This window comes from Gigantopelta aegis, chromosome 4 (genome assembly GCF_016097555.1).
Source record: "Gigantopelta aegis isolate Gae_Host chromosome 4, Gae_host_genome, whole genome shotgun sequence".
Classification (NCBI taxonomy): Eukaryota; Metazoa; Mollusca; class Gastropoda; order Neomphalida; family Peltospiridae; genus Gigantopelta; species Gigantopelta aegis.
In genome coordinates, this window is record NC_054702.1 from 31,901,965 (window position 1) to 31,922,136 (window position 20,172).

General features: G+C 33.1%; 1 protein-coding gene across 3 annotated transcripts; it reads right to left on the minus strand.

Annotated features, from left to right (window-relative positions):
- Positions 1-6,325: 6,325 nt before the first annotated feature.
- On the minus strand, positions 6,326-19,844 carry LOC121370385 (protein FAM228B-like). Of its 3 annotated transcripts, none has more exons than XM_041495570.1 (8): positions 19,612-19,844; positions 17,987-18,136; positions 17,273-17,350; positions 16,415-16,612; positions 15,626-15,706; positions 14,394-14,626; positions 11,083-11,112; positions 6,326-6,631 (listed from the first exon to the last, which is right to left on the minus strand). In XM_041495570.1, the coding sequence occupies exons 1-8, from the start codon at positions 19,723-19,725 to the stop codon at positions 6,418-6,420; spliced, it is 1,098 nt and encodes a 365-aa protein (XP_041351504.1). In that variant the 5' UTR covers positions 19,726-19,844; the 3' UTR covers positions 6,326-6,417. The 3 variants fall into 3 exon arrangements, with proteins under 3 accessions (XP_041351504.1, XP_041351505.1, XP_041351506.1); XM_041495572.1 differs by lacking the exon at positions 11,083-11,112 and adding an exon at positions 10,655-10,685 and having other exon boundaries at positions 6,498-6,631; XM_041495571.1 differs by lacking the exon at positions 11,083-11,112.
- Between the last annotated feature and the right edge of the window lie 328 nt (positions 19,845-20,172).

Here is a 20,172-nt window from a genome sequence, read left to right on the forward strand (position 1 = left end):
TGTTCCCCACTAAAGATGGTGCCTCCCACCTCATATCACTTCAGATATCGTTTCTACGAGTCTGAAAATAAAATGGAAAAGAAAAAGAAACCAAAAGAAAAATTCAACGATGTTCCAAGCGGTTCCATAATAATCATGTGACGTCACGTCATTGATGACGTCAACAACATTGGTATCCAGGTACCAATATACCGTTAGCTCCATTGTGTAGCGTAGATCCGCGTTATTTGGAATATGAAGCTTATTGATAGCCAAGGAGTTATTTTTTAAAATTACATTAAATGTAAAAAAAAAAAAAAAAAAAAATCACGAGTGCAAACGATTTAGCTGTAATGAGAGTTGTATTCATGCACCAGGTTTTCCTTGTGACAAAAGTGCGGTGCTGTCAATTTGGTTAATTTTCAAACAAGCTGATTTTGTGAAGAAAAAAAATATAGCTAAACCTTTATTCAAATGAAAATTTTAGTAAGGTTTGATTAGCAAAGTTTCCATAAATATATGCGAGTATCCGCCAACTCCCGTTTGGGTGTGGTTTGTATCATGAGTGTGAACATTGTCAAAAATGTACAAAAATCATGCAGTTTGGGGACAAGGGCACATTTTGGAATGCAACACAGAAATTTAATTTAAAATATTTAAAATGAGTCATAGGTGTGCATTTAGGATGCAAGGGGCTGGCATGCATAAATGTCATCTGAAGATTCACAAATAACTGTAGTCTTCTACCCCAAAGGGATCAGCAGCAACTCCTAGCGGATGTTTCTAAACGAAACAAATTCCCCCCCCCAATTAAACCGGGCGTCCAGGGCCTTGTGCTCAAACGAACGAGGTACTACTAATATCGAAGTTAGGAAGCAACACGAGTCACAGTTCTAATGGATTTCTGCCGGGTCCCTCCTGCGTGTGAACCCTTAAATGAATCCTAAAAATGGTCTAGCTCAAACACTGGAAGTACCAGTAATGAGGTCATATGCGACAGGCACGCCAACCGCAGCAAAAGGCCCCAAGACGCCCCCAAAATTGTACAATGTTAGCTCAAACATTGAAAGTACCAGATAAAACCAATTTAAATGACAAGTACATTCCACCGAGTGTAAAGTAACCCACGCCAGACAAATTGTCTGCTGCGTTGGTCCTATAGTCACCCCAAATATTCACCCCCCCCCCCCCCCCGACCCTCTCAGGATGAAAGTTTTTTATTTTGTTTTTCTACTCTCTATAATTAAAGATTAAAAAATCTTACTTATGTTCCCCACGAGAGGGTGCTTCCTCACTTCACATATCGTTTCTACGGGCCTGAAAACAATATGAAGAAGAAACCAAAAGAAAAACTCACCGATCTTCCAAGCGGTTCCATAAATAAATAATCATATGACGTCAAATCACTGATGACGTCAACAACGTTGGTATCCAGGTAGCAGCATACCGTTAGCTCCCAGTGTTGCGAAAGTAGTTCACATGTAGTTTTTGCATAGATCCATATTTGAAGGATAATTATTTGGAATATGAAAGCTTCTGCATTTCTTGACATATAAAAGGGCAGGTATTTTGTAAAGATGACGCTGTTAAGAATGGCAATATTCAATAGCAATAGAATAAATATCCATCTCAAATATTTCGGGTCGACCACGCACTTCAGTCTCTGATTATACTAAATATTCCAAACATCCACATGGTATTCCAAGCAGTTTTTGAGAAATGGTTAGTTTGCTAACCATCATCATGTCTGTGCTATATTATTTCAAGTCCCATTATCTCAGGACATAATATACATTGAAAAATGAAACTAGTAGTTCTTAGTAGTTACACTGGATACTTTTAGACAACTGAAGAATCTTTTATCAGAATCTTTTTTAAGATCTGAAGAATGCTATTTTATGTTACAAGCAGCCATTTTTTAAGATAACAAAAACAGTTTTACATTCAGTATTACACACATTTATTTATTTATTTGTTTGTTTGTTTCTCTGTCAAGTCTACCTCAGTGCTTGGTCAGTGCTAAAATCATGCATAATTAAAACATAAATTTCCTAAAAAGACTTTTGTATGGATAATGAAATTTAATACAGATAAACTACATACCATTAGCTATAAAATGACACACGTTTCGGGATTTTAACAATCTACCCACATTGTTTTCATGGGGTTTCTCATTGAAAAGACCCCCAAAACAATATTTGCGATTTCAGAAGAATGTTGTTCCATAATTAATCATCACATACTTGTAATATTTAAGAATTATTTAGGAAAATGTTAAATGTGTATAGGTCTAATGAATATAAATGTTTTTGTAAAATAAATTTGAATTTTAAAGATTTTTCAATTGTCTCTAGGCATTTAGTATGACTGAAAACTGCCAGTGCGCTATATATCAGACCTTTATATTTAATTCCTATACAAAATGTATAGATCTACATTATTTACTGAAGTAATGGGAACTTGAAACAAGATTGAAATGGTGGCGGCAATTTTCGATCTAAATTTTACACCTACTATGGTTTGCAAAACGACCAGTTCCTAAACAAAATACTTGGAATACAGATCTCGTAATTCAGATTTATGCATGTAGATGAGAAATTTCAAGTGAAGCTCAAATCGAAGACGTGGGGCATTGTTGATTTGAAATGGATTCCCATCCTCCTAGAAAAATGTTTTTTTGTTGTTTTTTTGTAAATAATTTCTGTTTGGTTTGACTTAAGAAAAGTAAAAGTAGTTGGGATATAACAAACAAAACTAAAAACAAAAAACACAATTATTTTTATGTGCAATTTAGAAAACAATCGGTTCAGAAATAAATAACTTGTATTAAATTTCCGTGTGGGACGAAGTATAAATGGTTACGATGTCTGCAGTTTATTTCACGGGATGAATCAAATAAATTTTATTAACCGAAACCAAAAAGCGTGATTTTAAAAACCCTTTGAAAACAGCAGAAAACACGCTAGGATAGCGCTAAAGAGTTGTCAACATTCCAAAATGTTCTGGTGTTCAGTACATTTATCATATTTGGTGTATAAACAAAACTAAATGCTGTAAACATTTGTTAAAAAATATTTAATACAGTTAGGCAATGCACACAATAAAAACAACAACATAAGTATATTTTAATATGTGTAAATTTATCAGAATTGAAGAAAAATGTATCACAGCTTCTGGCGTAACCCAAATAATGAAATAGGAGATAAGATAATGTTTTATATGATTTAGAATCACAGTGAAGTGTTCGTTTCATTAACAGCTGAAAGGATATTCTGAAACTGTTAAATAAAATATAATATTTTATATACTAGAAGACATTATTGATCAACACTGGAACAATGTTACATTATGGACTAGTTACTTCAATATCAAACAACTGGAAGAACATACTTGCAAACCATACTAACAAACCTGATAAAATTAAAACATTCTGATGTATTCTTACTTAGAAAACATCAATAAAAGAGACAGATATTAAACATGTATTTTAGAATCTCTCCTATTAGAAGAATACATTACCTTGCAAAAACAAAGGAAGCAAAAGTTACAAGCAAGACTGAGAAAACATGTAAGCACATTACTTTCAAAGTACTATCAACTGACAACTCAAAATGAATCACAAAATATATCATATTCAGAGCAAATTAATATAAAATGATGTCATTTACATGAAATGGAACAAGGCACATATTTGCTGAATGTCTGTACATTACATTTACTTGAAACAAGATGCTGGATGATGCAATTAACTGCAGTATATATGTGTGTGCCTTTCAATGGAGGTGTGGGTGGGGAATGGGGGAGCAGTGCATAAGTTAACCATTGTCAGTTATGTACCACATTTGGTTGAAAATCTACCTGGTGGCACTTGAGAAGTTGAAAATGTCTCGACCAATCAAGAGGCCAAGGTGGCCATCTTGGACTTCGAAGAGGCCTCAAAAATAACAACACTTGGTTAGACCCTTGAGAGGACAATTTATACCAAGTTTGGTTGAAATCTGCCAAGTGGAACTTGAGAAGAAGTTGAAAATTTTGATTCAGCCCATATAATAACAACACTTTGTCAGGGTCATGAGAGGATCATTTGAACCATTTATGGTTGAAACCTGTCAGATGGAACTCAAGAAGAAGTAATAATATGTCTCAGTCAATCAAGCGGCCAGGGTGGCCATCTTAGATTTTGAATTGGCCTGAAAAGTAACAACACTTGGTTAGGGTCATGAGAGGATCATTTGGACCAAGTTTCTTTGAAATGTGTCTGATGGAATTGGAGAAGATGGATGCCAGATGATGCACCATCGCAGTTAAACTCCCATGGCCCTAATAATGGAATATTTTCTTTATATGTTACTGAACATTCAGTTACAGATACTGAATGCGAAAAAGAAAAATGTACACAAAGTGCAGTACTATAAATACTACAGTAAAGGATAAAGCTGGTATACAAAATAGAATTTTATTCTGAAACACTAAAACACACATGTATATGTATATCACATTTCTCACCAAATATTTGTATATATTTACAGTATGGTATCAGTCATCATTGTTGCTTATTTATATAGTGCTTGCAAATAATCCAAGACTGGCATAATTAAGCTATATGACTTATAGCTAATAAACTTAAAAAGAAACATTTTTTACCAGTCCATTTTAACTCTCTACTCATTTATACTAGTGTATTTTAATTTTCTACCCATTTTCACCGGAGCATTTTAATTCTTATCTCATTCTTACCTGTTCATTTTAACTTTCTGCTCATTTTTACCATAGCATTTTAACTCTCACATCTCTCTAGGTAGAATAAATGTAGATATAATTACCCAATATAAATAAAACAGTTTAAAACAATTATACACGTACACAATTGAAAAAATACCTTGAAATGGATACCTATTCAAACCGACATAATATACAAACATAAAAGGCACTACTAGTAAAACTTTATTACCTCAGTGTTGAAGATCTTGAAAATGTTATTAATAACAAAACACAAATACAACCTCAATACATACGTTTGCTTCCACTATAAAAAGGTCACACTGGTTGTTATTAATGTTATTAAAACCAACACTCGACTAAAAACAAGCAATTTGAGAGTACATGTACTGCTAAAGCCCCAACACATTTTCGTAACTCCTAAGTTCAAGGGCCATAACTCTTGTCAATAATGGGTAAATCGTCATAACAGTTAAACTTGATCTGTAACTGTACATGATAAGGCTATACACAAAATTTCAGCTCAATATCTCTAGGAATTGTGAAACTATATGTGGGACAGACAGACAGACAGACAGACAGATGGAGATGAAATCCATATACCCATCCAATTGAACAGGTAGGGGACTAATAATGACTTCACATTTTGTTTTAGATTCATGTAACAATTGGAATAAAATCAGATAACACTTAGACCAGTCACTTGTAATCATCATAATCTATTACATATACAGTTGTTAATCGTGATAAAAAAAAAAAATAACTTTCTTAAAACCAGCCCATAATTATTATAAGGCCTTTACATAAATAGAAAAATGTTTTGGAATGTTTGCGAGCACGATGACTTTTATTTAATATGAAACTATTAGTAATAAATTCCACAGACCAGTCTGTTTATACAGAATGTTATTATAGTTAAAACTTTACTTGTACATGAGCCACATGCATGGTGTGCCTGTGGACTCATGAGGAGCTGAATAAAACCACAAAATTTAAAGTAAAAGGATCTCCATATTAACCAAACGTTGCAATTTTTAATCTTTATGTCACACGAGCTGTCAAATATTTAAAACATTTGTTCATCACAATTCTGGCTTAGCTACAACACAAATTTCTTTTTCTACCCTGTTTTTGTTTTTTGTTTTTTTTCTCTCCATGTCATGGACGTCTGGCAATATAATACAAATTTGTCAACAGAATATTACTTCTGCACCGGTTTTTCTTTTTTTTTTTGCTTTTATTTTTTCACATACATGTATTTTTGAAAGGTTAACCCAACTGAGTTTTCTCTCTCAACTTGTTAAAGCTACTGACCTTAGTTTTTTAGGCAATTACATTTTTGACTATTACAGCTTTATTACCATTAAGTTAACACATTTCTTACAACCTTTTGCTTAAATTATCTATTTTGACAATTTGGGGATCTTTTTTTTTTTAATTCTGCAGAAAGTAAAAAAATTATATAATATAAATATTTCGGGGTTCTATCTTATAATCTTATGCTTCTGACTCAAAATCTGTGATTTGTGGAGGCATTAAATCCTGCTAAATTCCCAGCATAGTAGGCCTATTTCAAAATGCATTTTGTACAAAACAGAGAAGGTACACACCTCAGAAACTAGGGTCAGTGGGTTTAAACTATTTATTTAAAAAAGAACACAATACATGTATAGTAATCACAGTAATAAATTAACGTTTATGTAGCCCATCTCCTCAGGCTTAAACAGACACGCAGTGCTTTCTTTCTCTGTCCACCCCTATAAAGGGCATCTGCGAGACCCTCACGGGGGGAACATCGAAAGGAGGGGTGACCAGGTACATGCGTTTCCTCTGAACATGCCACTCCTTTTCAAGGATGTCCGGATCATAAGATGAATTGGACCAGTTTTCCTGGTTGATATTACTTTTGCTTTGATGACCAAGCACCTTACGTCTGCAAAACAAAAGAGAAAAAACCCACCAGTCATGTTAGCAGTGGTTTAGATATTGATCTTTTAAATTCAGAACACTATCTACTACCTGAAACTAAATGAACCAACTGGTGTCTTTGTAAGTTAATATTTCTCCTCACTGGAGCTTTCTTTTTAAGATTACAAATCATTCTTCCTGCTTGTAGGACAACCATCCAATAGAAAAACCTAGTAACTCACTTTTTTTTATAAAATTGAGATAATGTTATTTTAAAAGTAATTTGATTATGTCCAGGTTACATTTCAGTGACTTATTACAAACTGAACTAAAATTAGCTGGTTTTAACAGTGGAATCTTCATTATCACAAGGAAGGAAGGAAATGTTTTATTTAATGACGCACTCAACACATTTTATTTATGGTTATATGGCGTCGGAGATATGGTTACGGACCACACAGATATTAAGAGAGGAAACCTGCTGTCACCACTTCATGGGCTACTCTTTCCGATTAGCAGCAAGGGATCTTTTATATGCACCATCCCACAGACAGGATAGTACATACCACGACCTTTGTTGCACCAGTTGTGGATCACTGGCTGGAACGAGAAATAGCCCAATGGGCCCACCGACGGGGATCGATCCCAGACCGACCGCGCATCAGGCGAGCACTGTACCACTAAGCTACGTCCTGCCCCTTCATTATCACAAAGCAACAACACAGAACACCTAGTCAACTTCTCACCCAAAATTAACATAAATCAAAAGGTATAAAATCACTTAGAAGAGTCATTACAATTTATGCAGTAATATTACTTTTGCAATCAATCAGTCATTAATAAAGCAAAAGTTACCTATTTCTCATTTTTCAATAATCGTACTATAATTGCAGTCTAGTCAACTTCACATTTCTTGTTTTTCAATAGCCTTACTGTTGCAATCGGCCAATCATTAATCAAGCACATCTTTTTTTTTCAGTTAATAGGTTTTATTGTTTTAATTAGTGATCTCTCTTTCTCTCTCTCTCTCTCTCACACACACACACACACACACAAATACAATAAGACAAAAATTAATGTTCTGTTCATCATGGGCGTACGACCCGGGGGGGCGGGGGCAATTGCCCCCCCAAATTCGGGCAAAACAATGGGAAAACAGTAGGACAAATTCGGGCAGTTTTTATCTGGGTAAAATTTCGGGCAAATCAACCCCTCCAGCCCCCCTAAATCAAAGAGCCCATACGCCCATGCTGTTCACTGCTAGTAGGCCTACTGTATATTTTACATAATAAAATATAAAAATTAAATTAAAATGCAAAAGAGCTCCATTATGAACAAACCCAACCTTTAAGCAATTTTGAAATGAGTAAGTACATATACCAGTGTCCTTCATTACTAGACACTACAACACACTAGCACATACAATTTTATAAATAGTATTAACTTGTAAACAAAGTAATACAAAATGAAAGATAATAAACGAACCTACTGTTCCTATTTTGTGGAAAATATAGATATATTTTTTTAATATTAAATATTTTATAAACATTAAATATTTTATCTAATTTATTGAAAAAAACAAACAAAAAAAACCCTCAACAATTCACAACTTATTGCACTTAAATACAACAACTTCTTTATAATTGTGGCAAACAAGTTTAGTTTTAAAATTATCTGTGTATGGTATGTTATTTAATAAAATCTGTCCTAAATCATGCTAAAGTCAATATGAATACACTGATGTGAGCAAATACCACTGAACACTGTTGTGTACATTTCATTAAGAAAAAAAAAGATATAAAAATGTGAGTTAACCACAATGTTATTTATATGTGCAAAACATGTGGACAGCACAAATGTCAACAATGCAATGTAAAGTTGCTTTGATACTGTTAAAATTTGGCATACAATTTAATAAAGTATAATAACAGTTCAATGATCGATTATAATTCAAAACTGATCAGTTTGACTCTACCGATGTGATGATCAATTATCAAATCCAAAACTGATTGTGTGAGAATATATCAACTGTAACTGTTATCCCAGTTTACATGATGCAGTTGATGTACCAATAAACATGTTGTGGTTGGGCTTTATTTCATGTGTACATAAAGTGATTTGTAGTGTATATCTCAGTGAACATGACAACAAGTGAATGGTGCTTATAATTTAAATCCTTCTATGTTTATATAATTCTAATTGATAATGTAATTGAAAGTTGTTTGGTTGGTGCCAACCAATTGTAACTGATGATCAATGATGAAATTCCACACTATTCCCAACATTAATAACAGTTTAAATGTCACGCTAAATGAAAAACAAACTCAATTAAAAATGAAAATGTAACTCTATAAATAAAATGACACCCACAGAGCCCATTAAATTTCATAAACTTGAAAATAGTCAGTTATGTGTTTGAATTTTCCCCTGTACTTTTTATTACATCTACAGTAAAACCCCTCATCCATGTTTGCATTGTTGCAATCTTTTGTTGTACTCTTTTGTTTGTTTCCCCATGTGTTCTTTTCGATATGCCTTATTATTATATGATAAATATACGTCTCTTTTCTTGTATAGACATCTAATAGCCGATGATTAATTAATCAATGTGCTCTAGTGATATCATTAAACAAAACAAACTTTTTTGAATATGTCTCCAGCAGTTGATTTTCCAATAATAAATATACAGAACTTCACATACGTTGTTTTCGCTTCCTATTTATTGCACAAGTTTATTTTGCGCAAAAATATATACCACGAGACCGCATAGTGGTCGAGTGGTATGTTCTTTCGCAAAATAAACGAGTGCAATAAATAAGAAGAGAAAACAACATATGTGACGTTCTGTATTTATTACATACCTTCATTTATGTTTTACAAAAATGGTTTTTAATTTAACGTCATAACAACACTTTATTAAATCTATGATCAAAACTCCTTTCATGGATTCATTTAACGTTAAGAATCATACTCTGCGGCAGCCTTGTGTAATGTTTCAAATACAATATGACGTTATTTGTAAATCATATATGACGTAAGTAAATAAAAGGCGCTAACTGCTGTAAAAAGAAAAAGGGAATTCCCTATTTAAAAGTTCCGGTCCAGATTGCACATATGTGCGATACAGAATACATTTATTACATGGTTTCAAAAGGCCTTTATCACTATAGTAAGATTGAATAGGTATGTAATAAACCATTGACTTAGAGGTTTTAACGTTTGCTTGAGTATACTTTCAAAAACTTTTAATGTTTTTAAGTTTATCATATGCATCAAGTAAGTGTTCAACACTGCAACATTTAGCTGGACAGTCTGACATGTTGAAATATTTTATTTTAATAAAACACTTCTGACAACTTTTCAACCATACAAAGCCAACATTTGTGTTTTTTTATACTCTTAATTTTGCTATTTATGGCTTCAATGCAGACAATATTTAATACATGGAAACTCAACAATACAGTGATGCATGAATATACAGACATTCTCACATTCTATGCAGAAACACAGCTGTAGGCCCTAGGCTATGAAGCTGTCAGTTTCCACTGAATCTACGCACAGTAATTTTATCTGTTAATTTGTACATGCTTAAAGAAATATGGTAAAATGTACCACTGTAATATTAGATACAACAAATATTGTTTTAATCAAGATTCATATTACTCGTAGCTCCTTTAACTAAAACAAAATGAAACAACTTCCATAAAAAGAAAGAAAAAATAATAATAAAGTAAATAATTAGTAAATACAACATATCTACAAATATGGTTATTTTATGCAAGAAGATTATTCACAAGTTGTTAATAAAATAGAAAATACAGATAAAAGGAATCCAAAGTAAATATTTGAGAAAAATGAACTAAGCAATTGAGAATTCAATTAAACCCTAGCCTTTGCTAGCATCATGCATAGTAAACATTATCCCAAAGATAATTAAATATGTACCGTATGTAAAGTAAAAAAACCAACAAAAAAACCAGACACCAAACATTGAGACGTGCGAGTTTCTGAAAATTTGTGTTTTGCGACTTAATTTAACTATAGTTACCAGGCTTCATTTCGATTTGTTAGGCTGAAAACTAAAATTTACCTTCACATTAAATATGTGGGCACAAATATTTTTTAACTCTGATGACAGTACAAGAATGAAATATTTATTTATTTAATTAATTAAATTTTTTACTTTTAAATTATTGTTATTACTAGGTAACATGTGGCAAGTTCATTTCAAATCTAGAGTTTGTAGAAATATTTGAAACTATACCTTTGAGTACATCTAAAGAACATCTATCAAAACGACAATTTCATGTTAACTATATACATGTAATACTATGAAAAGCATATGTTTCATATTTTATCTGAAGGACAAAAGCGCCTAACTGCTGCACTATTACAAAACTTTAGCACTTTCGAAAAGCTTCTATTTCTAATTAATACAAAGGCATTTTATCTAAAATAACATATATTTAATCTTACTCAAATCTTTTGTCATGCATATTTTTCATCCTGAAAAAAGTATATACTAGTAATTAAAATATATTGTGTGGCCCCCAAAAGCGATAACCCTACTGTATATGGAACTGTATAAAATAACAAAAGTATGGGAAGTGTAATTTTGATATTTCACACCCATTACTGTATGAATATTTGCTATCTTCAGTGAAACTTTTAGGCTCATAGGTTACAAATTATTAAAATAGCAACAAATTCAAACCTGTAAGTAAAACAAATGTGACGCTCATTGTGCTTATTGTTCTCTTGTCTGGCATCACATATTTTTCTTTACAATTTTGAATCTGTTGCTAAAATGTAATAACATTTGACATAATGACCTAAAACTTTCACTGAAGGTGGCAAATATCCATCCAGTAATGAGTGTGAAATATCAGTTACAGTGTATTATTAAAATATTTCCACATTCAGTAGGGTTATTGTTTTTGGGGGCCAACCAGATATATACATACATGTCTACATGTCAATCTGATTAAAATTAGCTCTACTGTTCTACCAATAGATCTAACAGCATTGCGTGGACTCCCATGTCCAGGTGACATTTCATCTATAAATAGCAATTTAAATATCAACCAATTACACTCCTCCTTTTATAGCGTTATTTGTGAGCATACAAATTCTAAAAATATCGGGCGAGACTATTTATGCAATAGGCGAACTTGTTGGTCTATTTCAACATTAAAAAACAGGGGGAAAAGTGCAGTAATAAACTCTGGATTGTATATTAGTATAAAAAGATTTTATGGCTATACCATCACAGGGTTTTTTTTCGTCTTGAAACAAATTTTATATAAAATTTTATATTGAAATTAGTTTCCGGCATACTTCATAATTCACCCAATTCATATCGTATACCCTCGACATAATCCCGAATGTTTTCAAATTCTTTTCAAATCACTGGCATGATTTTGCAAGTAAGGTTTTGATTGGTCGAATGAAAGGTCAACTGGACATGAGCTCCAACGGGGTGCTGTTAGATCCACAGGTAATAGTACTTAACCAGTGGAGCTAATTTTAATTAGATTGGTCTACATGTCATAACAGATTACACGTTAGTGATATATGTTTGGAAAAATTAATAATTAACTTAAAACCAAAAATACTTTAAAATAAATAATATATTATAACAACTAAAAGTTAAAAGATAACTAAAGATATTTTTATTTGGTAACTACCCGGTAACAAATATTTTAAAGAAAAAAACCCAGTTTTTATATGCTTACCTTTGCTTCATCTACTAAAACCGTTGTACACTAATACACAAATATTTAAGCACAACTGGCCAAACAAATCATGTATTCAGTAAGCTGAGAAAAGTTCGTACCACAGAGGACCAGGATGCTCCCCACCCCCCACTAGATGACAAAAAAGTAGGGTTTTGTCCTCCTCTATATAAATAAAAATAAAAGTGTGCCCCCCCCCCCCCCACACACACCCCAGTCCAGATACGTTTGTCAGGCATTTAATAACACTATTTAAACCAATATGGTGTTTAACAGACATTCCTTTTCTTTTACTCAAGCCATGGAATGAAGAGTGTCAGTATATTAAGATGCTAGAATGTGAACTTGATCATTATGAAAATATATTTCAATAATAAATATATCAAAGGCTAAAGTACCTGTTTTGTTTTTATATGCTTGTTTCTAAGAGTACAAAAATTACTGTAGTGATGTTCTTTAATCATTCGCATTGCTTGCTTGAACCATTTGAGTTTTATCATCAAGCACAACAGAGTTACTTCCCTTCTAGGTCTAATCATTGGTGCACTAATGCTACATTACCGGCCTCAGTGGTGTCGTGGTTAAGCCATCAGACATAAGGCTGGTAGGTACTGGGTACGCAGCCTGGTACCAGCTCCCACCCAGAGCGAGTTTTAATGACTCATTGGTGAGGTGTAAGACCACTACACCCTCTTCTCTCTCACTAACCACTAACAACTAACCCACTGTCCTGGACAGACAGCCCAGATAGCTGAGGTGTGTGCCCAGGACAGTGTGCTTGAACCTCAATTGGATATAAGCACGAAAATATGTTGCAAAACTGTTGAAAATATATATAAACAGTAACAACAATATTCTTTGATCACAGCTTAGGTCAGACACAAGATATTATTACACATCTTGCTACAGAACTTGGTACCACAACTGAACTACGGTAATTTAACATTAAAAAATCAAGTTTTAACTGATTATTAAGCAATTATAGACCTACATTTTATACTTTTAATAAACAAATATGCCAAACAGTAAATAGTAAACAATTTGAACATCGAGACTACAAATGACCTGTGTAGCAATTCGCTGTATATATGAAGAAAATACAATATTATGCAGCATATATGTTCTACAATAACTAACTGGTGTGAACTTCTATGAAAATTAATAATGGTAGACTTCAGAGTTTCTGCTAGAGAGTAAAATGGGTATGGCGCCATACCTTAATGTTTTTGCCAATTTTTTATTTTTAGTTAACCTTTTGACAAAATTAATTACTCATATCATTACTGAATAACTTTTTTAACCCTAACTCTAAACTTAACCAATTTTCTTTCTGTGGGAGGCCCCCCATACCCTCTGTTGACTGTGGTTGCATTCAATTCCATAGCGCCATACCCTCAAAAGTTATTTGTGGCAGAAACACTGGTAGTTAAACCCCAAAAATAAGTCATTAACAGAAGACAAAGATTTAATAACATTTGATTTTTTTTTCTAGTCATACTAGCAAGATCTGGCATCAGCCCCAGACACCAGATCTCGATGTAAAAAGAGGGAACATTTTGTTTAGTATCGTGTCGCGATTTGCTACACAAATTTCAGAGATTGCTACACAATTCTAAAATGTTAGAATAGTTGCTACTCAATTTTCAACTGATCACCAAATGTCACTAATAAATTCTTTAAAAACAAAATGTTCTCTGGAAAAACATTAATGTGAATAATTAATTACTCCCCTAACTTAGCCTATGTGGAGCCACTTTAGCATATTACCACATTACCAAACTGATACATGCCAGTGAAGGGGAGCTACAAATTACTATCCTAGACCTAGTCTCGGAGGAGGATGGGAAGCACGAGTGACAGCTGCCCTTAAATGGTACAGTCTGAGACAGTGATGATGGTCATATTCTTAAAGTAACAAACACATTTATAATTTTCTTGTCTACTTAAGAAAACCTGTCAACAAACTTTCCAAATTTTTTTAATTTCACCAGTAAAAATGTGCACGAATGCAGACCGGAGAAACACCAAATGAAACTAGCAGCCTAACTTTACCTGCTTGCTTGTCTTGTTGGACTCTCAATATCGGAGAATGGCATCTTGAGCCAGGAGATGCTGTTATCCCCATGTCGTCCAAGCGGAACCAGCGGGTGGAGTGGCAGGCGGATCTGCTCAATGTCCGAGTCGGTGAATTTCTGTCCTGTTACGCACTGCAGAATCGCTTGATCCTCCTGGTTTCTTTCTCTGCCTTGCGACGTCAGTGGATCTCGCAATCTGTTTACATCAACCTGTGCCAAAACAACAACAAAAAATTCAATTTCTTTTCAGGCCCTAATCTTGCCCACGAAATGAAAATTTTCTTTGCCGAAATTCAGCTCAAGTAGCTGAGTTATTAGCAGTATTGAGAAGTCAAAGTTGCCATAATATTTTGGACCTAATCCGATTTCACAAACGAAATCACACAACAGATGTCAAGACCCCAACTTGTTTATTGTCATAGCTCACTTGGCACCTTATCGGTCCGTGTTTTTACTTTAGTGCCAGACTGTACATGGACACATGTCGTGCTGTTTGCAGTGACCAGTCAAGTGTTGTTAATCCTTGGAAGCATTCATTTCAGTAATGTCAGAAAATACTACTTATTACTTTCATTTTAACATAACACATTATCAACTACTTAATAATATCATGTTTTTGATGAAACATGCAATTGTTTTCTTTAAGTTTTAAGACCAGAAGTAGAATTTTATATCGAAATAATATGATTAGAACCAAGTGTATAATTCAGAAATTTTCCCATTGAATACAGAACATGGTAAATGTAACGATAAATGTCACCTAATTTGATAAAATTTATTCCATTTCTTCTGTGAAGGGAGAAGTCATTTCTCCTTCTTTTACAATTCTAGATTAGAGCCTGCTTCTTAACAATTTATTTTCATTTGACACCCAAATGGCCTATTTTTCTGCTTGCTGTTCCATCCATGCATCCATCTATCCACTCATGCGCACACACACACACACACACACACACACACACACACACACAGATCCATCCATCCATACACCCACCAAACAACCCATCCATCCATACAATACAAAACATTTTGAAATAAAGCCATAATTCATGTTCTAAAATTAGACAATCAATTAAAATGTTTAAATACATAAAAAACATCCTTCAGCTTTAATAGTAATATAAAACAGTATTCTAAAATAGTTCCTGTACTAAACAGCATGGAAGATGTTCACAAAACAAAGACATTCATGGACCGATGCATAAATACCTTGATAGGAGCTGGTCTAAAACCATTGAGGGATTGAGCATAGTATTCTCGGGGATTTAAAGTTTCCAGGAAAATGTGACCCTGAAAAAGTAAAATAAAAAAAAGAATTAGGAATGCTCAGTGGAAAGATATTTGTGAAAATGGCAAAGTGGTGATGGTTTGTACATTTTGTACTGTATGAATGGTGAAACGTTAAACCAATCCATCTGTAGTCAATGCTTTAAAGTCACAGGTGCTACAAACCTGTAACACATCTGGATAAAGTTACAGCAGAGTGAAACGAGAGTATGTGATGCTGAAAGGTGAAATACCCTCTAAAAAAAAGACTATAGCTAATATCCATAATCGTTACTTCTCATAGATATTGGCATTTTTAAGATTGTACAAAGCGTTGTATTACAAACACCAGGAGGACTAGAAACACTTTGGATGTATGGAAATCAAAACAATAAAATGCAAGGAATCACTAATTTCAAGTATTAAAAATAATGAAAAATATACCGTTGTAAAAAACTAGGGTCTGTCACTTTAAGAAATGTGTCAGCCTCAGCACCACATTTGCATAACATTTTTTTTTTAATCACACTGCATAAACATTAACTTCCTGTAAACAATATTACATAACTACTAAACAACAATGGGCTGTATATGTGTACTATCATTTGGCAGCTGCCCATATCAAAATTGAAAGACATACAAACGAAAAATAATTAGCTCAAAATGAAGCAGTTTTTTGTTGTACTAAATATTAAAAATTGCATTATGAAGAGATAATTTACTGACGTTTACCTTTTCATTAACAAACTCCAAATACTGCTTATGTAGTACACGTTTTCTTCTGTCAGTGTCTCGCCATTTGTCACCGTCCATGACTTGAATAATCTCCCTTCTTAGAGGTTCATACACATGGTCTGTCCATCTCTTGTGTAAAAGTTCTTTTTTTCGTAGAGTCAGTAAATCTTCACAATGTAAATAGTTATCAATGTCCTACAAAATATTGTAGCAAATGCCTGAATATGTAACAGATTTTTTTCAAAATATATATGTAATTCTTTTACATAACATTTTAAATTATCAGTGATGCTAACTGATGCATTAAAAAAAAAATTAATTTCTAAGTAAAGATTTTATATTTTGGAGATCAACACATATATTAGCAAAGAAAGAAAGAAATGTTTTATTTAACGATGCACTCAACACATTTTATTTACAGTTATATGGCATCAGACATATGGTTAAGGACCACACAGATTTTGAGAGGAAACCCACTGTCGCCACATAGGCTACTCTTTTACGACAGGCAGCAAGGGATCTTTTATTTGCGCTTCCCACAGGCAGGTTTACACCTACCCATTGAGCCTTGCGGTGCACTCACTCAGGGTTTGGAGTCGGTATCTGGATTAAAAACCCCATGCCTCGACTGGGATCCGAACCCAGTACCTATCAGCCTGTAGACCGATGGCTAACCACGACGCCACCAAGACCGGTCACATATATTAGCATACATGCCATGTTTTCCAATGGTTATACAGAATGTTTGTGCTGTGTTTTTAATTATTCTGACATGATTTATAACAAGTTATATGTTACCTGTACTTCTTTCTGAGATTAAAACTACATGTAGTACAAATAAAATTAATTTCTTACTTGTACAAATGTTTTTTCTGTTTCTAGAAGGGGATTATATAGATTTTTCACACTTTTGGCATCAGCATCTGATCCCTCCTGAAATTGATAAATAATGTCCATAATTAAATATGAAAATGAAATTTAAACACTTAGGAAATTCAGGGCTAACGCTGGTTGAGTAGAAAATTTCACATACATATCTATTAAACTTCAATAACTGCTGAAAACTAGTTGTTTTCTAAAAAAATATCAATTAGTACCTGAAATTATTTATCCAAATTAAAGTAAAATTGGCCAATTATTTATTTTTAATGTGCACCTGTCTAGCCCTAAGATTCCTATATGGTCAATAGTCATACTAAAAAACATCTGACATTTTCTTCTTGTCAAGGCATAAATAACCATCTCTTAATTTAAAACAACCACAACCCTATCCCCTCCCCCCCCCAAAAAACAACATAAAACAAACCTAACAACAGATATGGAACAAAGTCACACATTAGGATCTTGAACATTGTACGCAAATAAATGAACAGAAAAACCCCAATCATTAACACGGAATGGTTTCACTGAGTTAGTTGTAATGAAGAAAATATAATACTTTATTCTTGTCAGGACAAAAATTATTCTCTTTACTTTTTCAAACAAACACTTTAAAAATTAAAAAAAGAATTTTTTGTTTTAATTTACTAAATGACCTTGTATATGAAACTATAGAAAACAATTGTGAACCTGCAACTGTTGAATTGACTTTGAACTAAGCCAATCTTTAGCCTTCACAGTGTTGGCAATAACACTGTTTTCTGTCATTCCAGTTGGAAATTTTTTAACATCTGATATGCTTGAATGATTTCCGTATCGTCTGCCACTTCTCATTGAATACTGAAAAAAAAAAAATTATAGTAAAAGAAATTATAATAAATATTGTATTAATATATAAGCAAAATTATACAATAATTATAATTAATAGTTAACTTAATCACTTCAGTGTTTTGTTTTTAATTTTTTTTAAATGCAATCTAATTAAAATTAGCTCCACTATTACATGTGGATCTAACAGCAGCCCGTTGGAGCTCATGTCCAGTTGACCTTTCATTCGACCAATCAAAACTTTACTTGCAAAATCATGCCAGTGATTTAAAAAGAATTTGAAAACATTCGGGATTATGCCGAGGATATACAAAATCATTCGGGTGAATTATGAAGTATGCCAGAAACTAATTGCAATATAAGATTTGACATAAAATTTGTGTCAAGACGGAAAAAAAACCCCGTGATGGTATAGCCATAAAATCTGTTCATACAATCCAGAATTTATTACTACACTTTTCCCCTGTTTTTTTAATGTTAAAATAGACCAACAAGTTCGCCTACTGCATAAATAGTCTCGCCCGATATTTTTTTGAATTTGTATGCTCCCGAATAACACTATAAAAGGCGAAGTGTAATTGGTCGATATTTAAATTGTTATTTATAGATGAAATGTCACCTGGACATGGGAGTCCACGCAATGCTGTTAGATCTACTAGTAGACCCAGTAGAGCTAATTTTGATCAGATTGAATTAAATGTTGCTTGCAATTGTTATAAATATATTAAGGAAGGCCTCAGGGGAGAACAATCTAGTACTAATTGAACTACATTCTATGTATATAAAACTTTTATCATCATCATCATCAACATATCAACATCATCAACGGTTAATGTCAACTGCCCTCATACAACACACAGGTACACATTTCTAAATGTACTGCAAAATAACCTGGTCAAAAAAAGTATCTGCACCAGACAAATGGACACAGACTTATGTTATTTCATTGTGTGGAACTTTAGCAGCACCCACATACACACACACGTGGACATACAGCTTAATAAATAGAAAGAATAATATCATGCATATTTGTAGGTGTCTGAAGAAGTAAAGATAATGCATTGCATTCATTACTTCTTCTTATTATTCTTTTCATTCACTCTAATCATGACTGTCGAGTCCTAAATAGGTTGCTTTTCCAAATTAAATGATTCTATCCTGCATCAGGGTGAACTGGGCAGTTTTCTTAAGGTGTTCTTTGTCGCCATGTAATTTTTCTGCCAGGGATATATAAAAATGCTAAAAACTAAAATTGTAAAACAACCATAGTTGTTTAAATTTGGTAAAGTGTACCATGACTTTTGATACATCAAGAATAACTATATAGTCTTAGTTAGATATAAAATAAAAAAGAAAAAGAAAAAAAAGAGTTTTTTTCTTTTATAACAAATTTATAAAGTGGTGTCTCAGTTTATTGTGTAATATTTGTTTTCATCTGCTAAGTACAGATCACAATCAGTTTTATAATCTCAGTACATTACACTCACACGTTTGCACAAAAGATGTTTTCCAGTCTGAGTCGTGCCCAAATCCTCTATCAGTTCCTTGTCATAGACTTTTACATTGCCTCCCAGCTGTTTGACACATAGCATGGACGTCATTTTAAAACAAGCTGTTATTAGTAACGTCGTCTAAAGCCTAAACAAATTAATGTTTTTGACAAATAACGTAATTAAATACTGCAACCGTTACAGATGCTGACAACAATTTGTTTCAGGTGTTCGCCATATTGTATACTAATGACGTCACGTAGAAACAGGTTAAGGGTCAAAGTTGACAGGAAGGAGCCACTCATAAATAATAAAATTGTGGTTAAACGTGATACATGTACTGGTAACGTTCAATATTGTCTTTCTCGGTACCATGTTTGGCATAATTACCTATTTTAAGCAACACATTTGGTAAATTTGTTCTTTTAATAAAGAATAGATTAGTATCCATTATTTAATACTGGGTATAGATATATATTTAAAATAAAGAAGCAAAAAAAAGGCCGCCGTGACATTTCGAAAACAGTGAATTTAAGACTCCTTGATAATAACATGGTG

What these genes read in the sequence shown, in the direction of transcription:
- LOC121370385 (XM_041495570.1), bottom strand. Translation starts at nt 19,725, where the DNA reads ATGACGTCCATGCTATGTGTCAAACAGCTGGGAGGCAATGTAAAAGTC. An exon ending in TGGAGTTTGTTAATGAAAAG is followed by an intron (nt 15,707 to 16,414) that starts GTAAACGTCAGT and finishes TTACTTTTTCAG; the next exon opens with GGTCACATTTTCCTGGAAAC. An exon ending in TTAGACCAGCTCCTATCAAG is followed by an intron (nt 14,627 to 15,625) that starts GTATTTATGCAT and finishes GTTTTGGCACAG; the next exon opens with GTTGATGTAAACAGATTGCG.